We start from the raw sequence: 27,484 nt of genomic DNA, 5'->3' as shown, positions 1-27,484 counted from the left end.
TGTGGTGGCTTTGCCTGCTCTAATTCCTGTAGCTGTAGCATCAGGAATGCTACTTTCTCCTCAGCAGCTTCCTGACTTGTTTTTCCTGTCTTGATGTTTGTGCAGGTGAAGGAACAGCAAATCCAAAATGGTCTTATGCAAAAAAATGCAAATATTGCTTTTATTAGTAGCTTGCCATGCGACAGGGACAGGGACAGTACATTTGCAAAGCAGTACAGCTTATTTTCTGCAAATCTCTCCTTGTAAGGCTGAGGAGTGTCTAAGGTGACATCCCCGAGAGGCCCTGGCAGCCCTATGCTATTGCACATAGTTGTGACTTTGCAGTAAAAATATTAGGTCTTATCCTCCACAGGCCAAAAAGTGGCTCATAACAGCACTAGCCAGCCAGACAGTGGAGCTCAGCAAAGTTACCAAAAAGCAGCTAGCTCCAAGCTGAAGTACTGAAAGGTAACTTGTGATTTCTACTTGATCTCAGTACTATTCAGTCTGAGAGTGTGAAGGTCTCAGCACGTTTCTGTAGAGTGATGGACTTGTTTTTCAGATAGGAAATCTCCAAGGGAGATACAGTAACTTCTAGGGATCATCCCATAGGTGAAACTGCCTTTCTTAAACCAACAACAGGAGCAACTTGAGAGCTCAGAAGTGCCTAGGGTTTTTTTCCTTTTTTTCCTTCAGGTAGGGGAGGTTTCCTAAGCCATGGTTCAGTACCACTGAACTAACACTTCAGTTCTACATGTGTCTGCTGGTCCCTGACTCTGAGGACAGGATTGCCATGCTCACTGCTCAGTGGGGTGCCTTTGCAATAGAAGCTGCAGCCTCTGGGTACTTGCACAGTACCCCACAGTGGTGGGGGAATTAACCCTGCAGGACAGGAGATTCCTGCATGGGAACAAAATGCTGAGATTTCTACTTCTGCCCACACCAGGGAGGCACAAATGTGATTCTGAACACAGCACAATAACTGAACCAAAGAGGAAACACTAACCCTAAAATGTTAATCCTGAATTGTCATTATGGAATTACACCACAAGAACATGTGTAAAACAGCCCAACAGTTAGTTGGACATCTAGGGAACATCCTCCATGCTCCAAAATGTTTGAGTTCTACTTGGAATGGGTATACCCCAAAACTGTCTGGATGATCCCCAGTTGCTCATCTCTGAGGCTGCGAGGAGGTTAAAAACTGCATAAGTTGCTGTGTCTGGTGGCTTTTAGTAGCTCATGCGTCTGGCCTACAGCTTCGAGCTGCTGTGGGAAATAGATGAGCCATGACAGGAGTTGTTACAAAGCTCTGGCTTTCTGCAGAGGCTGGGCAGGCTGCTGCCCTGAGCTGCTGCTTGAGGGGCCACCCCTGTGGTTACTGGCACCTGGCAGCGGGAGAGGAGCCTTGGAGCTGGGGGTGGGTTAAAATCAGTCCACGAACTAAGATGAACATCTCCTGGAGAGACCTGACCCCTAGAGCCGCCAAAGTGTGGAGCTGGGAGAGACCTTATGGCAAATGGCTGCTCTTGGATGGGGTCATGTTTCTGGTCAGGCTGTGGCTGGTTAGGCTCTGCTTGCTGCTCTCCATCCGTGCTGCAAGGCAGAGGTCTGCTCCACGCGTGTGCAGGGCTGGCTAAGCCCCGTTCAACTGCACTGGGAGTGATGGCACAAGCAGTGGGATGGGCATCCCTGCGGGTGGGACCCCAGTAAAGGGACTGGAAGCAGAGCCCATGCTGCTGCAGCCACATTGTCCTGGTCCCAGCAAGTCCAGGTACTGCATTTGGAGTGAGGACTGTGCCAGCACATCCTCCCCCAGGAGTCACCGCTGTGCTCCCCTGGGAAGGCCACCAGGAATTTTTGGTTTTCCACCCACACCTCACACTGTTTGGGACCTTGGCTTTGCTGTACTCGCACTCCGAGCAGTGTAGTAGTTGGTGTGCCCTTTTTTCAAGCCAGATTTGAAAACATGTGCGCATTTATTCTGAACAAAGCAGGTTTCTGGCTCTGTCGTACACTCCTTCGTTTAAACGTAGTGTCAGTAGCTCACAGCATGCCCTGCAGGATCCTGCCATCTCTTGCTGATCTCTCGATAGCTCGCTCAAGAAAGCTACCTCCTGCTCTGCAAGCTTCAACACCGTGTAATGGAAAAATATAGAAGTGGGGCCCGGCTGTGCGTCAGCGGGTGTCTTAGCAACCTCCGCCTGCGCTCGGCTCAGCGATAGGCGCACAGGACTGTCCGTCTCTGTACAGGGATGAAATGTAGCATTAAGCATCCCCCCCCCTCCCTTACAAGGGAGAAGAAGGAAATACCAGGGTTTGCTGGTGTCGCTGGAGCTTGCCTGGTGCTAACAAAGCCGTAATTTATGAGTGTTGCAAAGAATTTCATTGGTCTTCAAAGCAGGACAGAGACATCTGGCACTCGGCCACTGTGTTTGTATCAGTACAGGGAAAACGCTTAATTTCTTCAAAGCTGCAACAGTGTTTCCTATTTTTAGGTTAACAATGCATGTTTTGCTGTACAGCACCAAACGTCAACAAAGAATGAAGATCTTTTTATGTTGCTTTGTAGTAAATCTGAAGCAACAGGAAGCCATGAGCCATCTGGGTGCCTTCTGAGCCCTCCAAAAACCCCATCCAGAGTCAGTTGTAAAACACACTGGGTCACTGCCGCGCCAGCGCGTTTGCACTCTGATGGGGGAAGAAGATGGGTTTTGGGGATTGCCATCCTCAGACCCTCCGAGATGCTGTATGGAGGAGAGAAGCCAAATGCCTGGCTCTCGACTGCACTTGCGTTCAGAGGCTTTTTGTTTCTTGCTGTTGTTCGTGCTCTCCCTTTTGAGGCGGCGTCTCAGCACCACTGTTCATTGTGGTGCAGGTGCCTGTGCTGGTGCCTGCATTCCTCAGGTGAGGGAAGGGCAGGCACTCGCTGGAGGAGGGGACAGTGCCAAGGGCCCTCTGCGCTCCTGGGGGAGAGAGGAGTCTGGAAGGACACCACCTGTGCTGAGTTTTCCTAACAGCACTGTTGGAGTGAGCCAGTTTTGACAAAAGTTTCTCACCTTAAGGACTGGTTGCTGGCTTACTAAAATCGGCCTCAAAGGAATTGCTGTTCTGATGCTGGTATTTCTGTGTTGGAGAATGGGGGACATACGAGCTGGACATGTGGTTTAGGTGGCAAGGTTCCCCTTGCCTTGCTGCAGGAAAACACTTGGAGCGTGAGCGGTGTGTTATAACACTGCAGATTGATTTTACTGCGAGGGCAGGTACCAACTGACTGTAGGGGGGCATGAAACAGATCTCAGCTCTGGAGGCAGCGGAGGATGCTTTGCACCTTGGCTTGCTGAAGTGGCTCATCAAGCTGTCACTGAGTGAGAACAAGAGGAAGCGGCAGCGCCTGCCCTCTCTCCTTCTGCACTCTGCAAACCTCTCCTGGGTGTCTGCAGCAGCCGGCTGAGCCATGGGGTGAACTCCTGGCCACTCAGTGCTCAATCCCCCCAGCCTCCTCCACTAGCTGCTTATTTGGGAAGGAACCTCCTTTTTTTATTTTGGTTTGGAAAAATAAAATTAGAAAAATCCTGTCAGAGACCAAGTGACTAAGTGCTTCATGTGCTGCTGAAGCAAATGAACAGCAAAATGTCTGAGGGGAGAAGATGACTAAGTTTTTCTACCCCCTCTTCTGCTTCCCTCACACTCTAAGAGGAGCTAAACATAGTTGCCTGCAGCAGGAGGACTTCAGCAACCGGCTGCTGCCCACAGACGCAGCCTCAGAGATCGTGGGCTCATGCCTTGCTGAAAACCTCAGTCGTTCAGAGAACCAGGCGTCTTCCCTACATAAATTTCTCTTCTCCCTTCTCTTCCACCAAGACAAAATATATTTAGAAACACTAAGACACAATGGGCTAAACTCTGTCTTTGCTACACCCATGTTTATAATGGGTTCATTGTATCACTTCTGCCAGTACCCTCAGGATTATATGGCTAGATATAACTACCCTTCATCTTCTTGTCCTGTTTTAGACTAGAAAATGGCTTGAGCATCCTCTTCAACCATAACAGCACTGTCCCAAGAAAGGCTATCTGGATTTTAGTACAAAACCCATGATCTCTACTTCTTTAAAAGATGTTGCAGTCTTTTGCAGCTCATCAGCGAGAAGCTGCTACTTGCTAAATCAGTACATGGGAGCTGGTGCTGGGTCCATAAACACCATTTGTGGCACTTGCCTTAAAAATAGTCTCTTTCAAGAGAGATATTTTGTTTAGAAACAATTTCACTTTAATAATAATAATAATAATAATAAAAAGGCAATCAGATCTCTCTTTATAAATGACGAATCAGAATTGCCTGGATGATGCTATATGTGTCTGGCATGTTGCCAGCATTGCTGCGGTACTCATACCCCTTCTTCCTGCATTTGGGGAGGGGATGCTGGCATTTCGGGGGACATCCTTAGGGCACTCAGTGACTTTGCCATTGCCTCAGCTGAGCAGATCCCCCCCTGCAAAACCCCAGCACCTTCCCCCTTGTGCCTGTGCCAGCTTCAGCCCCCTGGGGTTACCTGGGGTCCCAAGTGAGCCAACGGCGGGTCAGGGTGTTTCACCCCAAGCATCATCTCCCTGCTGCATGCCCAGGGTTCAACACACAGCCATTGCAGAGGCAATTTTCCATTATTAATGCTCAAAAGAAAGTTCCATTTTCCTGTTTCAGATGAGCATTTCCCTTTTGGGTTAGAGAAACCTCTTCCTCCCCAGCACTGGGTGGAAGGCTGTAAACATGCGCTGAATTTCTTTGCCAGCCTCTGTGTTCCTCTTTCCACCAAAAACCCAGGATCCCCCCAGCTGGCACCTCTGCGGCATCGCATGCACCAGGAGGTCAGGGGCATTTATATAGCAGCAGCACATTTCTTCCTCAATTTCTTAGGAGTTAACAGCTGAAAACCTCTTTTCTCCCCCTGCCCTACCCCTGCCTGTCAGCACACAGTTGGGTTAGAAAATCCAACCCCACGTACAACACTGGGTTGGGTAACCCTCTCTGAGGATCCCTGCCCTTTCCCTAAGGGCTCAGGGGTGTGTCAGGGTGCAGCAGGGCTTGCCAGCTCCACACACGAGCTTCAAAGGCAGTGTAAAAGCAGCAGCGTAGGAAACCACCGTGGCTCATCGCTAGCAAGAAACCTCCTTGCCTGATGCCGTGACGGCTTCTTCCACCTCTGCCTCACTGGCCTTTCCCCAGCACAGGGCTGCCCAGCCAGCACCAGCACACCCGTCGGATGCTCTCACACCAGGCAGACGTGGCAGGACGTTGGCTTTGGTGGCGAAGGTATGTAGCCAGCCCTGCAGAAGTTGAGCCGTATTGCTAAAGCTGGCATTTTTCGATGACTCATAACTAAAATGGCGAAAGGGTGTGCGTAGGGCTTTCACTCTGAAAATGAAGCTGAGGATAAAATTATTGCTGGTGCTGTGCTGAGATCTGCTCGCTGTCAGATGTTCTGCTGCAGTGGGCCGGGGGACAGCTGAAGTGTGCTGTTAACATGAATTCCTCCCTCCATCCCGCTCTCCAAGGTCGCTTGTACCCTCATGGTGCAGCAGCTGTGCACAGCCAGTGCTCTCACTGTGCTGAGCTTATGCCACCCCCTGCCCTTGCCTGGCTGAATGAACCCACTGCCGGGTGCGGTGGTGACAATCCCCCTGCCTAAAGGAGGGTGGGCACAGCAGGGTCTGGATCCTCACAGACAGGGAACAGGGTAATCTGGCTGGAGACCATGGGGACTACACTCCCTGTTTGCAGCCTGATGCTGCTGTGTGGGGTGTTGGGAATGAGCAGGTGAGCACGTAAGATGCTTGGTGTTTGAAGGGCTGTAATTAGCTTGGCTTTGCCATGCTCCTGGGAGCCCCTGGCTCCAGCACAGCCTCTGGTTGATATGTCCAGCGAGGAAGGAGTCTTTGCAAGCAGCTTCTCCTAAAGTGCAAGGTTTGTGCTGCCCATACCCGTTTGGGCCGTGCAGCTGGAAAGCTAGTGGAGGAGAAAGTCTCCAGGGTGCCCACGAGGGGGGCTCAGAAGCAATCCATGGCAAATAAACTTATGTCTGTCTCATTCTGGTGGACTGGAGCCCTGTGTGTGCCCACAAGCCCTGGTGCTGGGAGTAACAGATGCTGAGAGCTGTAAAAGATGACCTGCACTGCCCTTGCTTGTGCATCACCTTGCAGCACAAGGTGAGACTGAGGCTGGTCTGCAGCTGCATGGTGCCTGTAACAAGCCTCTCTTTGCTTTTGGGTCTAGACCACTTTTTTTTAATAGCGCTTGAGATCAATGCTGTATTAAGACTGGAACCTCTGGGACGCAGAGCCAGGTCTCCTGCTCAAGGGAGGCCCTCTGGCCACTGTGCAGAATCATCCAGGGAGATGCTTTGGGCACTGTGCAGCTGCGTGGAGGATGCTACACAGCACAGAAGGTGTGTGCTGTCTCTGCACATACGTGCCTGCGGCATCCTGGCTGCTTGCAATGCCTCTCTCTGGGCAAAGAGGTTTCCCAAAGCCACCGTCTTTCTAATATGCTCCTTCTGTAAGGATCTGAAACCAAGGATGTCAAACAGCACTTCCACGCCTGGAGGAGTTTCTGCTGGTTGCTGACTATATTTACGAGCTGCCTAGGAAAAGGGGCCCATGCCATAGCAGTGTGTTGGGGGTACTGGGGAGCCACTGCCAAGGCAGACTGGTGCTCCCAGCAGCTCCTGTGCAAACAGAAACTCCTCCAGCCACTTAGCAGAGGATTTGCAATCCCAGCTCTGGAGCGGGAGAGACAATAAAACTCTAAATAGTACTTTAAATCATCAAAGTGCTATCCAAACATGAGGAACTCCAAACACAAATGAAAGTGCTAGACTGATTTAAAGGGGAATTAAAAGGTCACGCCTGTTGAACATTCAGCTTTAGAGTTTAGTCATGTTTATGAAACTTATAACTGTTCTTCTAAATCAGCTTTTTACACTTCATATACCCAGCAAATGTGGGTACGCTTAGGGCTTATGACTAATTTTAAAAATTTTCTATTCTAAACAAATTACTGCAGCCGTAGCCTGGCCCTTTTTTTTTTTTCCTTCCATCTCTGCCTTCCCACTTGAGCTGAAGGCACTTAAAACGCATCTGAACATTTCACTTGCTCATGGAAGAGAGATGCATTCCTCACTCACATATTCCACAAAGTGAAGCTTGATTATGGTCAAATAGTGGAAGAGCAGCGAGCTAACTCCATGAGCAGGCAGAGGGAACAGCAATGGAAATGTTTTCTGTGTCGAAGACCAGCGCGAGCTGCTGGGGGTTTCAGCAGCAGGAAGGCTCAAGTCTAAAAGCCAGACCTTTATCATCATCCAGTTTCTCCTGCAGATTGTTTCACTGAAGTTGCATGACTCGGCACTGCTTTTGCATAACCTTGCTCGTGCATTGTCAGTGCTTATGGCCATTATGCTCTTAGGGTGTTATATTTACAGCATCTCTATCAATGCCCTCAGTGCTAATGCTATAGGAAGTACTTCAGAGGGCTACAACAGCACTCGAAGTCAGTGACTGCGCTGTCTGGCCCATGTCCACCCTGCCTGGTGATAGGTCGGGCTGAACAGATGGGTGATGTAGCATCACACAGTAGCATGTGCCTGCTGTGGGCCTTGAGGAGGGAGGAGATCCGTCTACATCCCCCTTCTGTGGGGGCAAGAGCTCTGGGCGTTGCAGCTCACATCATGGCCCATGTCAGAGAGCAGACTAGTCCAGTCCCAAGATTTCTGGGTCACCTCCTGAGCAGACATAAAGAAATCAGACTCAAAAAACAAGTATTAGAAGCTGCTTTGCTCCACTCATTGATGTTACTTCTGCATTTGGGGTCTCAGACCCAAAGTGCCTCTAAGCAGACTGTAAATGTAGCGTCCTGGTTTAGATCCCTAGAAACTTGCCCTCAAATTGTAGAAGAGGGCGTTCAGCAGTCCACATCATGTAGCAACTCTATCTTTCAGTCTAAATAAGCCAAATTGGAAATAACTGTGACTTTACCATCACCTGCTGGTCTGAGCACCTGTGTTGCTTCCCAACGTGCCCTGTGCCAGGGACTCCCCTTCCCAAAGGACCCAGGGGCCCGGGCCATCCCTCAGGAGGATCTGGCAAAGCCTACAGCTCCCATCCCACCTCCCCAGCATGTAAGAGCACAAGCTCTTGTGCAAAGGTTGTTTCTTGCAAGAAGGCTGTGTCCTGCCAAGCTACTCCCCACCAGGGCACTCTGTTGTGACTTTTAAGAGCTGGATCTCTTCCATACCCTAAACCGAAGCTCTGGCCTTTAGCCTGCTGAGCTGGACTTTAGATCAAGTGACCAGAGACTGATGCCATTGTTTGGTGTCGAGAAGGGCATGCCTTCTGGTCTCAGAGGGCATGTGGGGGCTAGCAGCGGTTTGGGATTTACAGTGGCAGGATTGGGAAGGCTGGGGGGGGTCCTTCCCCACCAGCAGCACAGGCTCAGGAGCCCATATCCCCAGCTTGTGCTGCACTGCTAGAGGAGCCAATGAGCAGGAATGATGTTTTGAACCAGAAAGACAGTGGTGAATACTCTGGAACTGGGAAAGGGATCAAACGCAAGTCTCCAGATGGAAACAGAGCAGTTTCCATCAAAGCTGATGACAAGTTCCCTGATATGGGGTCAGATCTTTGGACAGCACGTCGCGTTTCTCAGCTGGACGCCTGATCTGGCTGCCTACAGCTCTGTGCACCACCGTGTTGCACGGATGGGCTGCAGCGCTCCGGGACTCTTCTCACAAATCAGTTCACCGAGGCCCACTTTTGGCTACCAGCAAATATTTTTATAATCTGCCGGCTTTTAAAAGCTAGCTGCTTGCTGAGGAAGAACCACTGTACAGCTTAAGTAGCAGTCCACCAAAAGCGATAAGCTGTTTCTGAATTATTCGCTTACCTTCTCCAAACTGAAAATTGCTTAACGAACCTTATTGGTGTGTACTTAATGAGTAACGGATACATGTCCAGAGATCTGGATCAGTTCCCACTCAGGAAAGTAGGCTGAACGTGTCTAATGCTGGCAATTAATAATTCAACTAGCTTTACGGGAAAGTCAGTTATGGCTGATCTGCATGAGGAGGTTTTCAGCTTTACTGAAGGAAAGGCTCTCCATCAGGAAGAAATGCCTCATGGAGACAACAACAGCTTTGAGGCTCTGTTACTCTGAGCTCCAGTGCAGGCCTTGCCTTCGCTCTCATTTAGGCACTTTCAGCTTCTTTAATTCTTTGCCAGATTGGACAGAGAGGTCTAACACTGCCTCTCCTCTCTGTAGTGACTAACCCTAAGCGTGATGCTGACCTGGATCCCACACCACTGCTGCACTCTGCTTGTGAGTTGTGGGTGAGGAGGTTGCAAATGTCCTTACACACGATGGGTGACTTCTGTGCAGCTGGCTCCCACAGCCGCTCCGTTTCCTTCCATTGTGATAGGGGTGGCCAAACCAAAGGACTGCTGCTCATTCATCTGCCTTTGCTGCTTCTAATTCTCCTTGCTTCCATCACAAGCAGGAAGAGGGAGCCTGCAACAAGCTCCTGTTTTTTTCCAATACACTGGAATATTTTTTCGATGATCCGAGCAGATGTTCCTGGCTTTTGGGTGTTTTTACCAAGGCTCCTCTATTGCACATGCTGATCTCTTGCAGGCAGCAGTGAAGGCAGTAGCTTTATCTCTATGACCCTCTACCCCAGATCTTTGGTCTTGGTGGGACCGCTCCCTGGTCCCACTGGAGAAAAGGGCATTCCTCACAAAGCCAGAGGGGAGTGGCTTCTCTCCTGCAAGACGCAAAATCCTTGCTGCCTAAAATGAGACTCGTCTGGAAAACAGAGCATCTGACATAAAAGAAATAATGCACATATTCAGATTTTTTCTCTCTTCAAATGAGATGGAGACCTTGGAAAGCAGCAGAAGCTACTACAGTATAGGTTCTGTAGCTTCTGTAGCTGTAGCTCCCCAGCAGAAGCTTCTACACCCCAGCCATCAAAATAATTTATCTAATGGGGCTTGGGGGTTTGGGCTAAAATTTCTAGGCACCCAGAAGTGCCTTTCAGTCACCAAACTTACATTGCCTTATATTAACTTGAGTGAAGTCTGTTGTTGGCTTCATTTTATCTTTGCTCAACAAGAGCTGCGGAAGCCTGACTGACATGGCCTCTGCCAGGTTTTGGGGAGCTGCTGAAAAGTTTATTAAATGCCTTGTGTGACTAAACCACAAAATACCCACTGATCCAAAGCCTTCCTACTGCAAGCTGCTCCTCTGGCCAAAACAAGGCTACTTAGCCGTTGTGCAGTACAGAAGCAAATGCATCAGTGAGGATAAGGGGAGTTTGCCTAGGAGGAAGATGGTGTAAAATACAGGCTGTCACTTGCTGACAGCATCAGGGGCAGTGGTCACAGCCTGGTGCGCTCTGAAATGGTCACTGGGCCCTTTCTATTGCTGCCTGGACCGAGGGAGAAGTTCAAGGGGCTGAGAGACAGCAAAGCTGAGCAGAGCATAACCCCAGCTCTGCACCACATTAATGATTGCACTCTGGAGCACGTCATGGGAGGGTTTTTGGATGGGATCCTGCATTTTGGTCGCCCGCATGCCAGGACGCGCTGGGAGGAGGCATCCCGCGGTACCTACCAGCTCTGCCCCGCTGCCCTCCGTGCCCAGCGCCCAGCACAATGAACAAAGCTGGCCTCCTCGCCACAGCCGGAGTGACAAGGTTTTTCCCAGTCAAGGGAAACAATCATCACTAGGGAAACCTTAACTACTTTTTAAAGACCAAAAGAAAACACATTCATTCTTTTAAACATGGAAAACTAAATGGCCTCTTTTTCCTTGGCTGCATGTGCGTGGCCGCGGAGCGGGCTGACACAGAGTGAACTCTGTGGGCAAACACTCCCCCCGCTTATTTAGTTATTAAAGAAGACGGCTCTCCAGCACAAAGTCTGCCCTTCTCAGCTGCTCACAACGTTGTTTTTTAAACCAGCAAGGCTCCAGACACGAGGAGCGACTCGCTGACCCTCCTACTTGTGAGTGAAGCATCCTGGAGCCCTTCTGAGCTGTGCTGAAAGCCCCTTCTCATGGGGGCCCCTGGCACCACAGCACCATGGCTGCACTTCTCCTTTTGGAAGAGCTGGAAGTGAAAGCGAAGAGCAGAGAGGGCCCACTGCACTTCCCACCCACTCTAGCCCCACAGGAGTGTGTCTGGGGGGTCACTCTGGCACCTGAGGAGCAAGGGAGGGTGCTGGGCACAGGGCAAGGCTGGTGCGGTGCCTCTCCTGAGCCACTGCGCTTGGCGAGGGGTGGGCAGCTGGGGACGTGCCAGTGGGGCTGCCTGGCCACCTGGGTGTTTCAGTGCTGCATGGAGTGCCGGGGGTGGTTGGATGTCAGCATGCCACAGGAGCGGGGCTTTCTCCAAAGTGGAGGGAAAAACGGGACGTCATTCGTACATGCCTCTGGGTTGCAGCAACTCCACTGAAGCCAGGGCAAATAGTGGGCATTGGTGACACTACTGTCTGCTCATAGTTTTCCTCCATCTCTTCTGATCCTAGGATTCAGGATCTTCCTGGCTATTTCAGGAGAAAGGGGCTGAAGTTCTTTCTAGAATTGGGAAAATCGTCAATTTAACACTGCTCCCACTCTTTCCCTTCCCCTGCCCCAGCTGTGTAATCTTGCTTCTAATGGTGCATGCTCTAGCTAATAAAAAGCACTGAAACAGAGGTCCAGCTCCCACTATTTCCAGAACCGTTTGGTCCCATAAAACCATAGGAAACCGTAATTTCAGCAAATTAAATCAGTTACTGCCTATCTCTCTGGCTGAATGCATGGAAAGGGAAGAACACCCCTCTGGCTCCGTGTACGGGGAGTAACACTAGTCAGATTCCACCAACGTCCACGCTGGGAAAGGGAGGCGACAGGCAGTCCCAGAAAGCATGTCTCCTTCAAGCAGACATTAAAGGAATGCCATATGCTATAGGGAAAATGTACAGCGAGCACTGAGCTCATCAGTCACTTCTTGTTTAATCTAATTAAACACAATATATCCTCTGACCTTCTGGGTTGGCACTAAATTCTCCTGTGTTGTTCTTTCCATATGAAGCTCTATTGACAGATGGGGAAAGCCTAGAGTTTGCTTTAAGCTTCAGATAAGTAAAGTTAAACATTCAACCGATAAAATTGTTTTTTCAGCACTCCTCTCTCACTGACCAGTTGTGGGTGCTCGCTGGGAGGGCTTAACTCCTCTGGCCTGTATCCCACCCCTGGCTTGGGGCACCGTGCTCCACAGTGAGCAAAAGCTGTAAGGGGGCAGAGGCAAAGCAGAGTGCTGCAGAAACCCTTGAAAGTTCATTTTTAGAGTTGATTCTGACAGTTGCTCAGCTTCATTTCCATGTGTCAGACAATTAGTGAAAACAGTGATGCTCCTCACTAAATATATTTCCAGAGTTACTAAATAATTTGCTACCTAACAGCTAATCAGTCAGCATTTGCTGATGCTGAAACAGGTTTTAAATAAAAAGTGTCAAATTGCATCAGACACCTCGTGCATATTCCCTGCTTATACAGGCTACATGCTGTTGTTGTGTGTACAAAAGCGCAACCGGTCAACAGGGCTTCTTGAGTTTTCTGGGAGGGAAAGCAACCACGGAGCTGGATTTGGGGGAGAGTAGGGTGCCACAAGCAGGCGCGGGCTTTGTTCATGCAGAAGGGTTGGAAGCACGCTCAGCTTTCAGCGTGACAGCCTGCATGCTTACTCCTTTGTAGGCAAATGAGCACGTATCTGCCCTTCACCAGCATCACTTGGGAACATCACCTGCAAAGCTATTTTTTCCCTCCATGTACGTATATAGCTGTGCCTGTGCTTCTGGACCTATGTGCAAATAACTCCTTGAAGTATAAACCAAAGTTACAGAAGAGCCTGGAGGTGATGCCCTTATGGCTTCTGACAGGCTGGGCTAAAGAAGATTTCTTTACTGTAAATAGCTTTAATACTCCCTTTGTAGCGCCGAGCAGGCGGGAGGCAGCAGCTGCCAAGCACAGAGGGGCTGTTTCCTGCACACGGCTGTGGAGTCAAACTGGAGAGGTGTGAACCTTGTGGCTCTGATTTTCCATGGCCAGTTGCAGGAGCCCGAAACAGAGGTTGGCACAACTGGGATCCCAAGCCATTGGCTTTGAGATGTCTGAATGCACGTTGGTGTTTGAATAAGCACAGAGTTCTTGCTGGAAGCTCTCAGCCATCCCCAGTGGCTGTGAAGGACCCTGCCAATGGTGCACAGCCACATAACATCTCTCTTGAAGCTGTAGGGAAAGTACCCTACACTTGGGGCGGTGCCGGAGCAGAGCACATCGCTCCTGGGAAAGCCCTGGCAGGGGGAAGCCAGGGGGGCTTGCCCTGCTTTAGGGGCCACTTGCCTTCATTCTGCCTGCGCTTTGAAGTACCTCAAGGTTTCAGCTACAAAGCTCTACCAAAAAACAAAATCTTGGCTTGGGAAGGCGCGTTGCCTTGGCATGTTTCCTGGGACTGAGTGACTTACGATGCTGTACCGTAGTGGGGGGAGGAGGACTCCTTGTTTTAGAGGAGGTGGGTCATACTCATCTAGAGTCCAAACTCACTCGCTTTTTCTTCCCCCTTTTTTTTCATTACATCAGCCAGGACTTGATGTTACTATTTTAAAAACAAAAGGAGGGGACACCACCCCCCCTTCCCTTTTGCTCTCTGCCAAAAGGAGAACAAAGAACAGCTAAAGCGCACAAGTTCTGGCACTCTGTTTGGAAATAAAAACATTCATCCTCATGTCAGGTAGGGAACTGCCTGACCCCTCTGCCAAAGCAAGCAAGCCGGGCGGCAGAGCAAACCCACAGCGCAGAGGAGCCTGGGCGAAGGGGATGCCCGGTGTCACCCCATGCTTGGGTAGCTGCTTGCCAAACTCCTGCGCTGCTGTACCGGTGCCAGGGCATGCCGGGACGCTCCCGGCCACGGGCAGTTGTCCAGAGAAGGGCCACCCTGGTCTTCCCGGGCTGGGAGGTGGGGAAGGACCCTTCTTCCACTCTTCCACCCCCTGATCCTCACTGTGCGGGCAGCCCCTCCATCTCCATGCGATGTGTCCCCACTCCCTGGCGGGGCTGGTGTACGGCACAGGGGTAACCCAATATAATTTCCATGCTTTAGACACTAACATCTTTGTCTGGCTTCTTCCTCGCCATTTAAACATGTCAGCAGTTCCCAGCACAGATTCCTGTGCCATGAGTTCACCCTGGACAAGGCATCCAAACTGCAAGTCGGGGCTGCTGGCTCTTCCCCGCCTGTCTGCAAAGCATTACTGGAACAGGGGCCGGTTCTCCAAACACGAGGAAGAGATTACTTGAGCTTTCTGGAAGGCTCCCTTCTACGCCTTCAGAGAGGAGCAAATGAGGATAATTTATCTGTGGGCTTCCGGCTGAACCCAGTAGCTCAAAGCAGCCAGAACTGTGCCGTATATTTGTCCCAGCTCCTGCAAGAAGGCATTTTTCCATTGTTGCCGTTGTATATTGTTCGCCTGATTTGTTTGCACCATCGCCTTCAGGGGCCGAGATAAGAGGCTGTCCCCCTGCCTTTTACTGGCGGCATATTCCCCAGAACAATCTAGGGAAAAACTCTCACAGGAAAGAGCCTTTGAAGGTGGCTTTCGTATGTCCGATGCGGCCCTCGTTACAGTCGTGTAAATAATTTTGTGCAATCTATCTGGCGAGAAACACAACATGTCAGAAGGGAATTGTTCTCTCAAATGTAGTAACGGATGGGCCAAAGCAGGCGGATCTGCTGCATGCGGGCTGCCAGCTTAATGGACAAAGCAGCTGCCTTTCAGTGGGGAACAAAAGCCAGGCGATGAGCCTATACACACTTGTGCGACTGTCTCCCGTTCCCCACGGATGCTGCAGTTGAATTTTGTGGCTGGATAGCAATCCTGGGCTGCCTTCCCCACTGCGTCTGCCGTGATCTCATGCAGCACCCAAGGATGGGTTAATGTCCCTGCTGCTTCTGCAAAGGGATGCAGGGAGCAGAGACAAGGTAATGTAGATGGCTGGGCCCTCCGCAGCAGAAGCAGCCAACTGGAACAAGGCTTTAATGCCATCTACTTTAGTGATGTTACTTGTGATTTTTGAATGTGAAGTCGAGGCCCAGCAGCCCCGGCTTGGCACAGGGCAATGGGAAAAGAGCAGATTCTCTGTTTGCTTCCATCCTGTGCTGGCTCCGGTGCCTCCTCCCCTGTCCAAAACAGCTGCGTGCTGCCTGAAGTGACTTCACGGACAGTAAAAGCTTAAAACATTGCATTCACCTTCATGATTTTTTTTTCCCTTAGAGCAAATCATGGCGGAAGATCAAGAATATGGTGCACTGGTCCCCATTTGTGATGTCTTTCAAGAAGAAGTACCCTTGGATCCAGCTAGCGGGACACGCAGGTATGGAGCATGGGGAGGGCAAAGTGGTGAAAAGATTCTGTTATCTCAGGTGAATGGGCTTTGCTGGCCAGAATTGCCTCAGACTGCTGCATGGATGTCACAGATTTCAGCTCCCATGTCTCTAGCCCAGGAGGCTGACTTACCTAAATGCTAGCGAGGGTGATGTGAAGGTGCAGTGCTCTGTGCTTTCAGTCTCCAGGGGCCAGCAGGTATTACGGCCACTTTTTTCTCAAGCAGCAGAAAGCTGAGTCCTTTGGATGAGACCCAAGCCCTCTTGCTGATCCACAGCAAAGCAGGTGATGCTGCCCAGCCCAAAGATGCCCCACACATGAGCCTAGAGACAAAAGTGTGAACCTACCATGAAGTACACAGAGGATGTGAAGTAGATGTGCTGGGTGCTGCAGGGCAGGTCTCTGCCCCGTTTCAGGTGTGACATTGCTGGTCATAAACCTCTGACACTACGTGTGAATCTGGCAGCCCAAGCTTCTAAGTCCCAGCCTGCAGGGACTGTTTTGGGTAGGGGTGTAAATGGAGATGTTTTCAAGGTGTTGGGCTGCCCTTCTTGTTCTAGGAAGACACAGCATCATGCCCCATCCAAAGCAAGTGCCACATTGTCCCTTGTCACCCTCAGGTAGTTTCAAGGCAGCGGCCAACGGCAGGATACTGAAGAAGCACTGTGAATCGGAGCAGCGCTGCCTCAACCGCCTGATGAACGATGTCCTGAAGCCCTATGTTCCTGCCTACCATGGAGACATTGTGAAGGACGGGGAGCGATACAACCAGATGGAAGATCTGCTGGCTGAATTTGACTCCCCCTGTGTTATGGACTGCAAAATGGGGGTCAGGTGAGTGGCTTTGGGGATGTTTTTTGAGCTTTAAGATGGGATACTCAAAGCAAATGCATCTCCTGGGTAAAACCCTCTGAAAGACACAAATGAGAACACCAGGCTTACCTATCTTCAGAAAGAGCTAAGCCAACAGTGTGAGGAGAGAGCCATGGGGAAGCCTGGGTATGGGAGGGACACATCAGGCTCTTTCCTTCTCTGCTTGTTGTCTGTCCCGTGTGCTGGGAAAGTTGTTTGGTGCAGCAGAGGGGACAGCACACTGTTTGGGTTTGGGTACACCAGAATGGCAGAATAGCTTTTAGGAGGATGGCCACCTGCCTCTCTCTGCTGCAGGAGGACATGGCCAAAGGACAGGGAGCAGAAGCTGTGGGAGATCCTGCCCAGTGTACCAGAGAGGTGAAATAAAGACACTTGAATGGCACAGCTTTGGTGAACAACAGACTTTCCTCACCCTTTGCTTCCATACACACTTGAGGGATAAAATGTGTGTGCTAAGTAGTTGAGTGCCTTTCATACAAAGTTCCTGAAACATTTCCTAACAGATGAGCAACATTACCCATGTCCTCCTTGAGAACCATCTACAGATACGCCAAGATCCCAGGCTGCAGCCACTTGGCCAGCAGCAGTTTTTGAGCTAGAAACACAGCTGATGAGGGTGTCCCAGAGCAAATGTGAGCAGGGCTGGTGACGCCAGGCAGCTGCCAGTTCTGGAGCGGCCTCAGGCCACCGCTCAGCCCTGGGTCTGCTGCAGGCTGGCGGCAGGGCAGGTTGAGACCCTCCTCACCGGCTAAGGTGCAGCACAGACACTGTGGAGACGCTTGAGCTGCTGGAAAAGCTGATGGTTTCTCAGGGCGGGAGGAATATTTTTTTTCCCCTCCTGAACTCCTGATGTGAAACTCGAACTGGTGTGTCGGGCTGTCGGCAGGGAAGAGGTGAGGAATACTTTCCACCGGAGGGGTGGAGAGAAGGGCAGGATGCCCCAGGGCAGCCACGTGGCCCCCAGCTGGCACACTCCATGCTGCCACGGGAAGGAAAGGGGACCCACTCTGGACCCAGAGATGGCAGCCATCAGAGGAAGACCTGCTGGTCACGCTGCCTGGGTGCTCCTGCAGCTGTCTCTGGAAGGAGGAAAGCCTCCCACACACAAATCACAGGTTGGGTGATTTGTGCACCTGGGTTTTTGGAGCTGAGACAGGCAGAGCAGGCAAGGGGGCAAATGTGCTGGGCATCATCATTGTTAGATAAGACGGTGTTGTGGGCCAAGTTGGTCAGGAGGGTGCATTGGGCTAATGCTGAGGAGTGGTGCATCCCTGTGGCCAGGCAGGAGAGGGTCTGGCAGATAAACTAAACCTCAGGGCTATTAAACTTGTTCTCTGAGCCAGCAGCTTGCTGCCAGGCAGATACAGGTTTGGTTTTTTCCTGCCACTCTGGCTTTGGGATGTGGCAGCCTCCTCCAGTCACCTCTAAACAAAAATTAGTCTTTCTTAAGCCCTGGTGGTCGTTCAAGTCTGGAGCGATGTGGGGGCACCAAACCACAAACATAGATGATCTGTTGTTCTCATCGAAAGGAAATCTACCTTTCTGAGTGGCATGAGCAGGACTTCTGAGCACACCACTGCTTTATTCTACTATTTTATTCCATCTGCTCAAAAATCATGGGTTTAGTGATCTCAGCTGAAGCCTTTCATCACTTTTATCTGCGGTGTTTTTCAAAGGGGCTGATGGCCTGGGTATGTCTGCTTAGTAATCATATGCCTGCCCTGAACAAAGACACCAGTTTGCCTTGCTAAGCCTGTGGTAAACACAGGAACACCATCCCACGTAGTCTGCCTAGCATCCTCCCTGTGTGCTCTGCTTGGCTCTGGAGGATTTTGGCACAAGGGACATGGGGAGAGGGCACAGCCCCTCTGCAGAGCGGGGCATGGCTGGTGGAAGGTGTAGAGCAGTTTGGATTTGGGGGGAAGAAGGCAACAGATAGGGTCATTCCTGTGTCATTCTGCTGGCACATCCAGCTTGGCAAGTTGTTTTGAGAGAGCCTGGACACTTGCCGGGCTGAGCTGGGTCAGATTTGGGAGCTGCAAGAGGAGTTACATCGTGGTTTATTACTGCTGCAGGAAGTATTATTTGGTGGATGATGTTTTTCTGCATGCCAGAGTGCAGAAGTTCTCCACCAGTGTGCTCTGGCACAGAGTGGTGCTCCTCTGAAGGATGCATAACACTAAGATCTTTGCATAGTCCCCTGCATCCTCCATCCTCCTTCACCCATTCCCCCATCCTGGCTGCACCCCGTGGCCCCAGGGGTGATGGTAAGCACCTGGCCAAGGCTGCATCCCTTCCTCTGCTCTGTCCTGTACAGGAAGCTTTTGCTAGGTAGTCTGCTTAAGTCAGTCCTATCCTGGGCAACATCAGAACAGTCCTGTGTAAAGCCCTGAGAAGTGCAGCTCTCACGGTGCACAGGATGAGGGGATGGGAGAGCACAGGAGAGGCACAGGAGCATTTTTGGCAGCAGCTGCCCGCACTGCCCAGACCTTGGAGGGAGCAGCAGCTAACACCAAGGGCTGGGACACAGCAGCTTCCCTTTTGCCTTCAACTTAGCCGGGTCCCAGAGCATGCGGACAGTTTCCTGGGCACATCTTGAAAGCCATGTTTAGTTTTTGAGAGCCACTAAGTCACTGCTCATGTTTGCTGAACAGGCCCCCTAGGATCAAGGGGTGGCAGCAGCAGCACCATGGGCATCTGAAAAATAACCTGCCTTGTTATTGCCAAAGGGGTTGTGGTTCCTTGATGAACTGAAAAGATATCGGGTGTTGATGATGTGGTGCTAATTAAATCCTGATCAATTCACCTGCAGTGAAGCTTGCTCCATTATTTTCTATGCTGCCCTACTGCATAAGGATCCTGGATAGGCCTGATTTTTGGGGTAAGGGTGGCATGTGACATCTCATGTGGTGGCCCAGCTAATGGCCCTCCTCACTCCTTGCAGGACATACTTGGAGGAGGAGCTGATAAAGGCCCGGAAGAAGCCGAGCCTGAGGAAGGACATGTACCAGAAGATGATTGAGGTGGACCCTGATGCCCCCACTGAGGAGGAGAATGTGCTACGGGCAGTAACCAAGCCCCGCTACATGCAGTGGAGGGAAACAATCAGCTCCACTGCCACGCTGGGCTTCAGGATCGAGGGGATAAAGGTGAGGCTGCTCCAGGTGTGCAGTGTGGGGGGAACAGCTGCTGGGTGCATTTGGTAGCCAAACTCACTCACGGAGGTGCACACACAGCAGGCTGGTGGTGAGACCATGTCACATCAGGTCATCCCCAGTCCCTGCAGCCAAACCAGCCTCATCAGGTGCCTTGCCTGGGGCAGTGCTGCTCTTCTGAGAGCACAGCTGAGCTCAGGGCATCAATGCAAGAGGACAGTTTTAGCCATAATCTCATTAAATCAGCTGCTTGGTTGACCTCCCTGAGTGTGAAATGCAAAGTGCTGTCCTCCGGCCTGAAGACTCAAATTAGTTGTTTGCTTCTGATACTGCTGTGCTGCTAGGCTGAGCCGTTAATCCAAATCCCATCTTGAACGTGTGCCGATCTGTGGTTGGAGCTGTGAGTTTAGCCGCAGTTGGTAAGGAGGCTGTATTTACATCTCTGTCTGGAAAAATTCAGCAACTGAGCCCTGTGAAATAGGTGAACACAAGCATCGGCACTTTCTGCTGGCACCTGCATGTGTGTGTAACCTGCTGACTGCGCTTTCTCAGAGCTAACACGTTTCTGGAGATACCTGCTAGGATGCTTTGGTGACCCCATTAGATGAGCCAGCCCAGGAGGTTTTCTCCTCTCAAGCAGACTTTGTGGTGAGAGAGGTGTCCGGGATGGCTCTTGATTAGAGTTAGGTCTGTAACTGCAGAGCAGTTGCATTAGTGATAGAAGACTTGCATGAACATCAACAACGGCATATGCCTTTTGATAGCTAGCCAACTTAAATTAAAGCTAATATCATACTTGAGCTAAGGATTTCAGTGCATGCCTGGGCATGGCATTGGCTTGGCAGCTGAGGGGAGCTCAGTCAAGTTGTACCTGGAGTAACTCAAGCCTGGGGCATTGTGGGGGCCCAGGCAGTAGCTCAGGGCAGCTGCTTGCTTGATTTCTACATGGATCTTGGTTGGAGGAGTTTTCTTCTCTTGATCTTGGATTGGTTTTCTCCTCCCTCAGTTGGCTGGGATTTTCCCCGAATACCCATTTGGCTCTCTGTCACCTTAAACTCCTGCACCTCTCCTGACCAGACATGGTGCTGTCAAAATGACAGAATTAAAAGAAATGAAACCCTTTCATGAAAAAGCCTTTAAACTAGATTTTGCAGATTTTCCTAGTAGCATTTCCCTTGACCTTATCAGCAAGCATATGCAAGCAAATGTTAGACCACAGGTTTAAGAGGTAGTTGACAGGAGAGGGTCACTCGGAGCTGCTGCTTCTGATCACCCACATACCAAACTGCTGGTGGGAGAGATCCGTCTGTCTGTCCTGCTGTGTGGGACAAAGTCCCCAGACTGTGGGAAGCCCAGCAGAGCGTGTTGTGCACAGGGAGGGGCGCACCTTCATAGTTCAACTGTTACATGGCCGGCAGAGAATGTTGCATTTACCTCTAACTCAACCACTTTCAGAAACCTGAGGAACAGCCAGCCCTTCAGCTGAATCCCTTAGTTTTCCATCAGCAGCAATGTGAGGAACCCCTGCTCATCCCATGCCCCTGCCTGGGATGCTGACAGTCATGTTCCCCCACAGCAACTTTCTGTGGTGCCTACACTGGGTCAGGGCACTTGCTTGATTCCGCAACTCTTCCCTGATCCCCTCAGCTCTCCCAGAATCACTTTTCTGCCACAGGTGCCTGTGAGCATGCTGTGAACTGCTCAGGACAACCCTTTGCCTAGTTCCCATTGCTATTGTTTTGCTGGTGCTTATAAAACTGAGGCTAAATAAAAAAGGAGTGGGCCAGCTGGGACCAAAGCTCTGATGCACTGTTTCTTCTCCCTGCTTTCTTGCTATAATCAGGAATATCTGTCTATTTATAGTCCATCATGATAAATCTTTGGCCTCCAGTAGTGCTTCTCAGCCTGCGATCTGGGGATGTTTAAGGAGCTTTACGGCAAAACAGGTCATATGTGAATTGCTTGAAATGAAAAATTGAAAAACCAAGCCCAAATCATGTTCCCACACAGGCCAAAAAAAACCACTGTGGAGGGAAATAAAAGCCATAAAGGAGTGGTGAGAGTTGCACCTGTGTTTTAGCTGACCATAACCGAGCCACTGCATGATGTGAGCAGTGGATTTTTTCAGAGGGGTGAAACAGCCCTTTGATTGAAAAATGTTGAGAAGTGCTGGCCTCCAGGAGTAATCCTGCTGCTGCTAGGGACTGACTAATTTGATCAAGGCTCTAATTACTGTAATTCTCCTTAAATCCCTCAGCTTCTCAATTATTTTCCCCTAAGCTAAAGCATTAACAGTTCACGCTGGTTCTTGGCTGGCTTTTTTTCCAGCAGGGCTGTAGAGCTGGTCATGCTGTGCTGTATCCCTATATTTGCCCTATTGCTGGGGTCAAGTCACCGCATTAGGGAAAAGCTCCTTTGGTGCCCTGAGCTGCTACTGAGCCATCTGAGGAAATTTTGTGAAACTATTATTTAATGACAAGTCTCCCCATGTTTTCTTTCCTGCTGCACATGCTTTCCTGGGAAGAGTGGGGGTGAATCTGCCCTGCCCCTCGCTCACGGCCGGAGGCTGATACAGGAGAGCACCTTGCTGTGCAAGGGAGGGACAGGATTGGGCACATGGGCGAGAAGCGGGCACAGGGGAAGGACAGGAGTGGTGATAGCTTTTGGGGCAGCACGGGCAGGTGAGGTGAACAGGCAGCTTGGGGTTGGGAATGAGGATGTCCCCATCCTGCCTGAGCTCTTGCTTTCCAGGGTGGCCTTGAGGATCCAGTTCTTCCTCTTTAAAATAGAAATTTTCCTCTGCAAAAGGAGATAATGACACTCATTTTCTGGAATAGCTTGGAACTGTTAGAAACAGTAGCTATTAATAAAATTACCATGCTAAAAGTAATACAAGTGATCTCTGGTGACCCGGTTGAAGCTTAATGGAGCTCATTGCAAGAAGTGTCACTCCTGAGCTCCTGCTCTGATCTGAGAGTCACTCACAACTGCCTGCAGCAAGGTCATGGTGAGATAATATTTCCTGGGGCTGGGAGGTTTGCAGGGGCCCAGAACAAGCCCTGAAAGCCCTCACCTGACTTTCCCAAGAGGGGACAGCTCACAAGACCCATCTGAGGCCAGACACAGTGTTGGAGGGAGAGCTGGCTGACCCGAATCCTGCCCCAGTGATTTCCAGTGCAAACTGGAATCGCTGGTGGGGCGGAGGCTGCGATAGCCCTTATCAGCCCCTCTCACATTTTGCTGTGTGGAAGCCAGCCCCCTCGGGGCTCGGACACCTGTAAATGTCGTGGCAGTTGTCAGCTCCATGGCAGCAGCTTCTGACTGGGCAAGGAAACTGCGGGAGGTGGGTAATGATGGGAGCAGCACTACGAATATGCTGTTTGGCTTTCCTGAAGCCTAGATTGCCTTATCTGAAAGGCCATCTGTGGTTTTCATTTATTTTTAGGAGCACTTAGAAGTCCATCTCCTTTCTTGGATGCTTTGTGGAAAGTTGTGCTCTTTACATGTGAAATTAGTGCTGTGGCACTTCTCCAAATTGATATCTATTGTCCCCCAGGGAGAGGGTGGGTTGATTTCTGAACTGGCATGTCAGGGCTCACATGACACATGTATAGCAGCATAGCACCCTTCCCCTATACACTGCACACATGGCACCGGAGCACCCGCAGGACACAGCTAAAGCAGAGAGCTTGGCTCTGCTTGGTCTGTCAGCAGGATGACTGCTATGGCAGGGAGGTCTCCAGTGAGAAGGTTGTCCCTGGCCCCTGCCAATGCATGCTCTGCCAGCCGTTAGCCTTGCTTTTATACTCTGTGGCAGCACGGTGATCAGGGTGGGCCCAGGGTGGTTTGAAGCTGGGCACATTGGTCGTACCCTGTGCAAACAAAGCTCTTCCTGGAGAGCAAGACTTCTCACACATTGCTTTCATTATTGTCTTTGTTAACACTTGCACAAAATGCGAGCTGGAAGTGTCCTGTGTGACTCATCCCCGCACATCAGGTGTGGGTTTGGTGCTAGGCTCGCTTGGCCCAGCTCTCCACAGCCTGGGTGCTCGGCCCTCCCCCAGGCTGGACTGGCCATCATGGCCATGGGCAGCCCCTCTGTCCAGGGGGATGCACATGTCCCCATCTTGGGGCACTTCTCTCAAAGTCCTGCCAATGCACATAAGTCTCTGGAGCAGGTTTTTTCATAGTGCTCTTTTCCTTCCCCAGCCTCTGCTCTGCTTCTTCATCCTTACTTCGTCTTCCCCAGCCCACAGGATGTCTTTCTGGCCTCTGTCCCTTTGCTCTATTGTGTGCAGATGAGCTGTCCTGAGTGGTGGGATGGAGCTCTGCAAGCGGAGCTGTGAGCACAAGCACGTGCGGTTTAAAATAGCCCCTGTATCCAGGAAGCCGGCTCTGCCTGCACGACTCACAGCCGCTCCGGACAATGAAACATGCCGATCTAGAATCAGAGCCCCAGCAGTAGCGGGGGAAATGGCGAGTGACCTACAAAGCTGCCCAGGGGTTCAGCCAGGAGCCTCTGGGTCAGGGCTGTGTGCTGTCCCCATGGCAGACCAAGCCACGCCATCCCTGCGGTGGGCCAAGCACAGATGTGCCTCTGGGGAAGAGGCAGAGGAGAGCACTAGGCTGCTGGTTTTGAGGGTTTGCATTTCATGGGCAATCAAAGGACTAGTGTGTCAAGACAGCTGTGGAGCTTGTTCCCTACCTTCATCTCCTTGCTTCAGTGGGTTTGTGGAGGACTTAGTGCGGAGGGGTTTTGCACCTGCTTCTGAGATGTTGCCTCTGTCCTCACTCAGTTGTGTCCTGCCATGGTTGTGCTCTGCTTTCCTCCCCAATCAGGGGTGCAGCCCAAGGCTGGGGTCAGCACCTGTGCTCATCCACAGCCATGCTGGGAAGCCACCTGGGCATAGTGTGGCCAGAAGCAGGTGGTCTCCAGCCTCTGATGGACATTGAGTGCCCAGTCCGTGAGATGCAGCTCGTCCACATTGCTGGTGACCTCAGCGAGTACGTGATGGTGGAGACTTGCTGTTTGCGATAGGGGGCAAGCAGTGGAGCTGCAGGAGGCTTTGGGATGTGCAAGGCAGAGAGCTGCTACCTCTCCTCACCTCCATAGACAGGTCCTTCAGCTGCCAAAAAAAGCTTGTTGCGTCCTATTCAGGGATATGTGTGGCCACCAAAACACCCACCTTTGCCCCGGGTCCCTCTCTCCTCATCCCAGTCACCGCTCTCCCTTCTTTTCAAGAAAGAGGATGGCACTGTGAACCGGGACTTCAAGAAGACCAGGACAAAGGAACAAGTTATGGAGGCCTTCAGGGAGTTCACCAGAGGAAACCGCAACATTCTGGTGAGTGGGGAGTGCTGGGGAGGGTTTCCCAGGAGAGGGCTTCTCCTGCAGAGGCTGCCCTTGGCTCATCAGTTCCCTGCCCTGAGGGGCTGCAGCCTGAGCAATTGCTCTTAAAAAAGCATGAAAAATAGCAAAGAGAAATGCCATCCTGGCGCAGGGGTGAGGGGAGAGGGTAGTGGACACATATGCTGCAGCAGCACTGCTTAGGCCAGGTCTGAGGCTGCTGGGGATGCTCAAGGGTTGGCCTCAAAACTCGGTGCAGAGGCACAGCCGTGCTCTGCCCCCTCATCCCTGGGGCTTACAGCAGCCCCCAAGCCCTCTCTTTACCTCACTATGTGATGGCATGGGCAATGGGGGCTCCCATGCTGGCAGAGTGAGCTGCCCCATGCTCGGTCTTGTAGGACAGGTGGCCAAGGCATCCCCCTGCCTTGCCAGGCGCCCTCCACACAGGCAGGCCGTGGTTGGCATTTCCCAAGTTTCTCTACGTTGCCAGGAGAATACGAGATGTAGCTGTAAACAATTTACACCGACTGTGTCAAATATCTTATTTGACAAAGCACTTCCATTTTCAGCTGTACTATATAAAGCCTACAAACGCAAGGCTCCAGCTGAAGTGGGCCTTGGCACTGCCTTCTTCAAACTGGCATGTTCACTTTGACAAGAGTTACCCAGGGGTTATTCCTGGATCTGAAAATGAAGTTGCCTAGCTGCATTTTATCCCCAAAGAGCTTGGAGCACATTCATGCCACCATGCTCTGGCTCTGGATGGGGCTCCTTGGACAAACTATTGCAACACGGTGACCCCCACATCCCCCCACACAGTCAAAGAGTGAAAATTTAGGTGTATTATAGTGCCCAGATACCTGCTGTGCATGTTCCTATGCTTAGACCTTCTATCTAAACCTCAGAATCAAATCATCAAAGGGGCCCCCTGAGAACGTCTAGTGCCTTCCAGCAGTTTGCAGGGATGCTTTAATAGGCGTGTGGGTCTCGACCTGCATGCTGACTAGTGTGAAAGCCCTTCCACCTACGGTACCAACTTTGAAGAAGTGCTCATACGGAGTTACAGAAGTGTCTCACGATACTTGACTGAATGATAAAGCAACAAGTGAGATGAAGAGTTGACCTATTAAAAAGATTGCAGGTGAGAGAAAAAGCAGCCTGGCTGTGTATGCATAACAGCAGCTTCTGAATTAGCTGTTCCCTCCTTGGGAGCATTGCAGACGCAGTGGGAAAAGTCTGCAGAAAACACTGGTTCAGCAAAATCAAATGCTCTCACTAAGTTTTGGAAGCCATGGGAGCTCACAGGATGCTGTAGAAGCCAAAAGGATAAGTGGATCCCAAAAAAGAGGGGACACCCTTCCAGGGGACAGGTCTGTGGGAGGACAGGGTGGCTGAGGGACACCCCCGGCATCTCTCCATGCAAACGTGGTATCATGGAGACGATGCCGGGAGGGGTGACTTTCCTGTCTGCCCCATGCGGCAGATTTTCTGTAGGCTTCCAGCAGTGCTGATGGCTTGGGTTGTTTGTTTTCTTTGTAATTCCAGAACAGTTACCTTAACCGGTTGAAGGGTATCCGTGCTACCCTGGAGACATCCCCATTCTTCAAGTGCCATGAGGTAATACTTGTGATTAGGTAGATCTGCCTGGAAATGCAAATGGTTTAATCTCAGCTGGTCCAAGGAGAGAAGAGACGTCAAAGTCAGAGGCTGTCAATTTCTGCAATTTTAAATTTATTCTTAGATCCATATTTTCATACCCCTGTTTATCTATAATAGTACTTATGTAGAAATAAAGGTGGTGACTGATAAAATGTTCATGCATCTGACATGGGCTCAAATCTACTGAAAACCAATGTTCATACAGATTAAAAGTGATCTAGGAAGAATTTGGGCTGCTTATGGGTTTATATGACTGGGAAAAATCCTTAGTGTAAAAGTATAGGGGTTTTCTGGAGAGAAATGCCTGTCTGAAGGCACGTCATGTATCATTTGGCTGCCAGTTGCTCCAACAAACAAAGCTTCAGTGCAGCCATAAACTGCAGACATCCCAAAAATGCCTTTGCTGAAGGACAAGTGCCTTGGAAGGACTTTCCTCCAGAAATGAGTGGCCACGAAATCAACATTTTCTACAGTGAAAATTCAGTTCTGGTGGGAAAACAAAGAGGAAGTGCTACATTTTTTGGCTGTTCTAATGAATGAATGAATAATTTAGAATAGAAAGCTGCATAATTTAATTAAATAATTTTATTGATTTAGCACTGGCAAAGAGTACTTGCTATTGCATCTACTTAACAAAACAAGAGAGCGCATGTCCTTGGCATGTGATGTCTATGGCCAAAGAGCCTCATAGGAACCCTCGACTCACGGGGAGCAGGAGCCACAACTCCAAGAGCCCATGGTCCCTCGGCCCCGGCCGCACACAGGGGATCCTGATAAGGCTATGCCCCTGATGGCAGCGCTGTAGTGCAATGGGAAGGGAAATGTCAAAACTGAGGGTTTCAGGTCAGTTCAACATGAGAAACAAAATGCTCCCTGAAACTAAGTGCCAGGGTTTCATTTGAAAACATAGAAACAAAACAGCCTTTCAAGGAGGTTTTGAAAGGAGTTTCCACTCCTTAAAAATTAAAAAGCAGCAGCTTTGACTTCCCATTCC

At 50.7% G+C, this 27,484-nt stretch overlaps 1 protein-coding gene across 2 annotated transcripts in view; it reads left to right on the top strand.

Moving 5' to 3' along the window:
* Positions 1–27,484, top strand: part of ITPKB (inositol-trisphosphate 3-kinase B) — a 69,851-nt gene that overhangs the window by 38,253 nt on the left and 4,114 nt on the right. For both annotated transcript variants that reach the window (XM_074897321.1, XM_074897320.1), the window contains exons 4-8: positions 15,346–15,445; positions 16,077–16,290; positions 19,274–19,478; positions 24,727–24,828; positions 26,377–26,448. In XM_074897321.1, coding sequence (XP_074753422.1) covers positions 15,346–15,445; positions 16,077–16,290; positions 19,274–19,478; positions 24,727–24,828; positions 26,377–26,448 — 693 coding nt within the window. The remainder of the gene's footprint in view (positions 1–15,345; positions 15,446–16,076; positions 16,291–19,273; positions 19,479–24,726; positions 24,829–26,376; positions 26,449–27,484) is intronic.

This window comes from Athene noctua, chromosome 1, assembly GCF_965140245.1.
Source record: "Athene noctua chromosome 1, bAthNoc1.hap1.1, whole genome shotgun sequence".
In the NCBI taxonomy this organism is placed as follows: domain Eukaryota; kingdom Metazoa; phylum Chordata; class Aves; order Strigiformes; family Strigidae; genus Athene; species Athene noctua.
The sequence above is the reverse complement of the archived record's forward strand: the minus strand, read 5'-3'. Positions and strand labels throughout refer to the sequence as shown.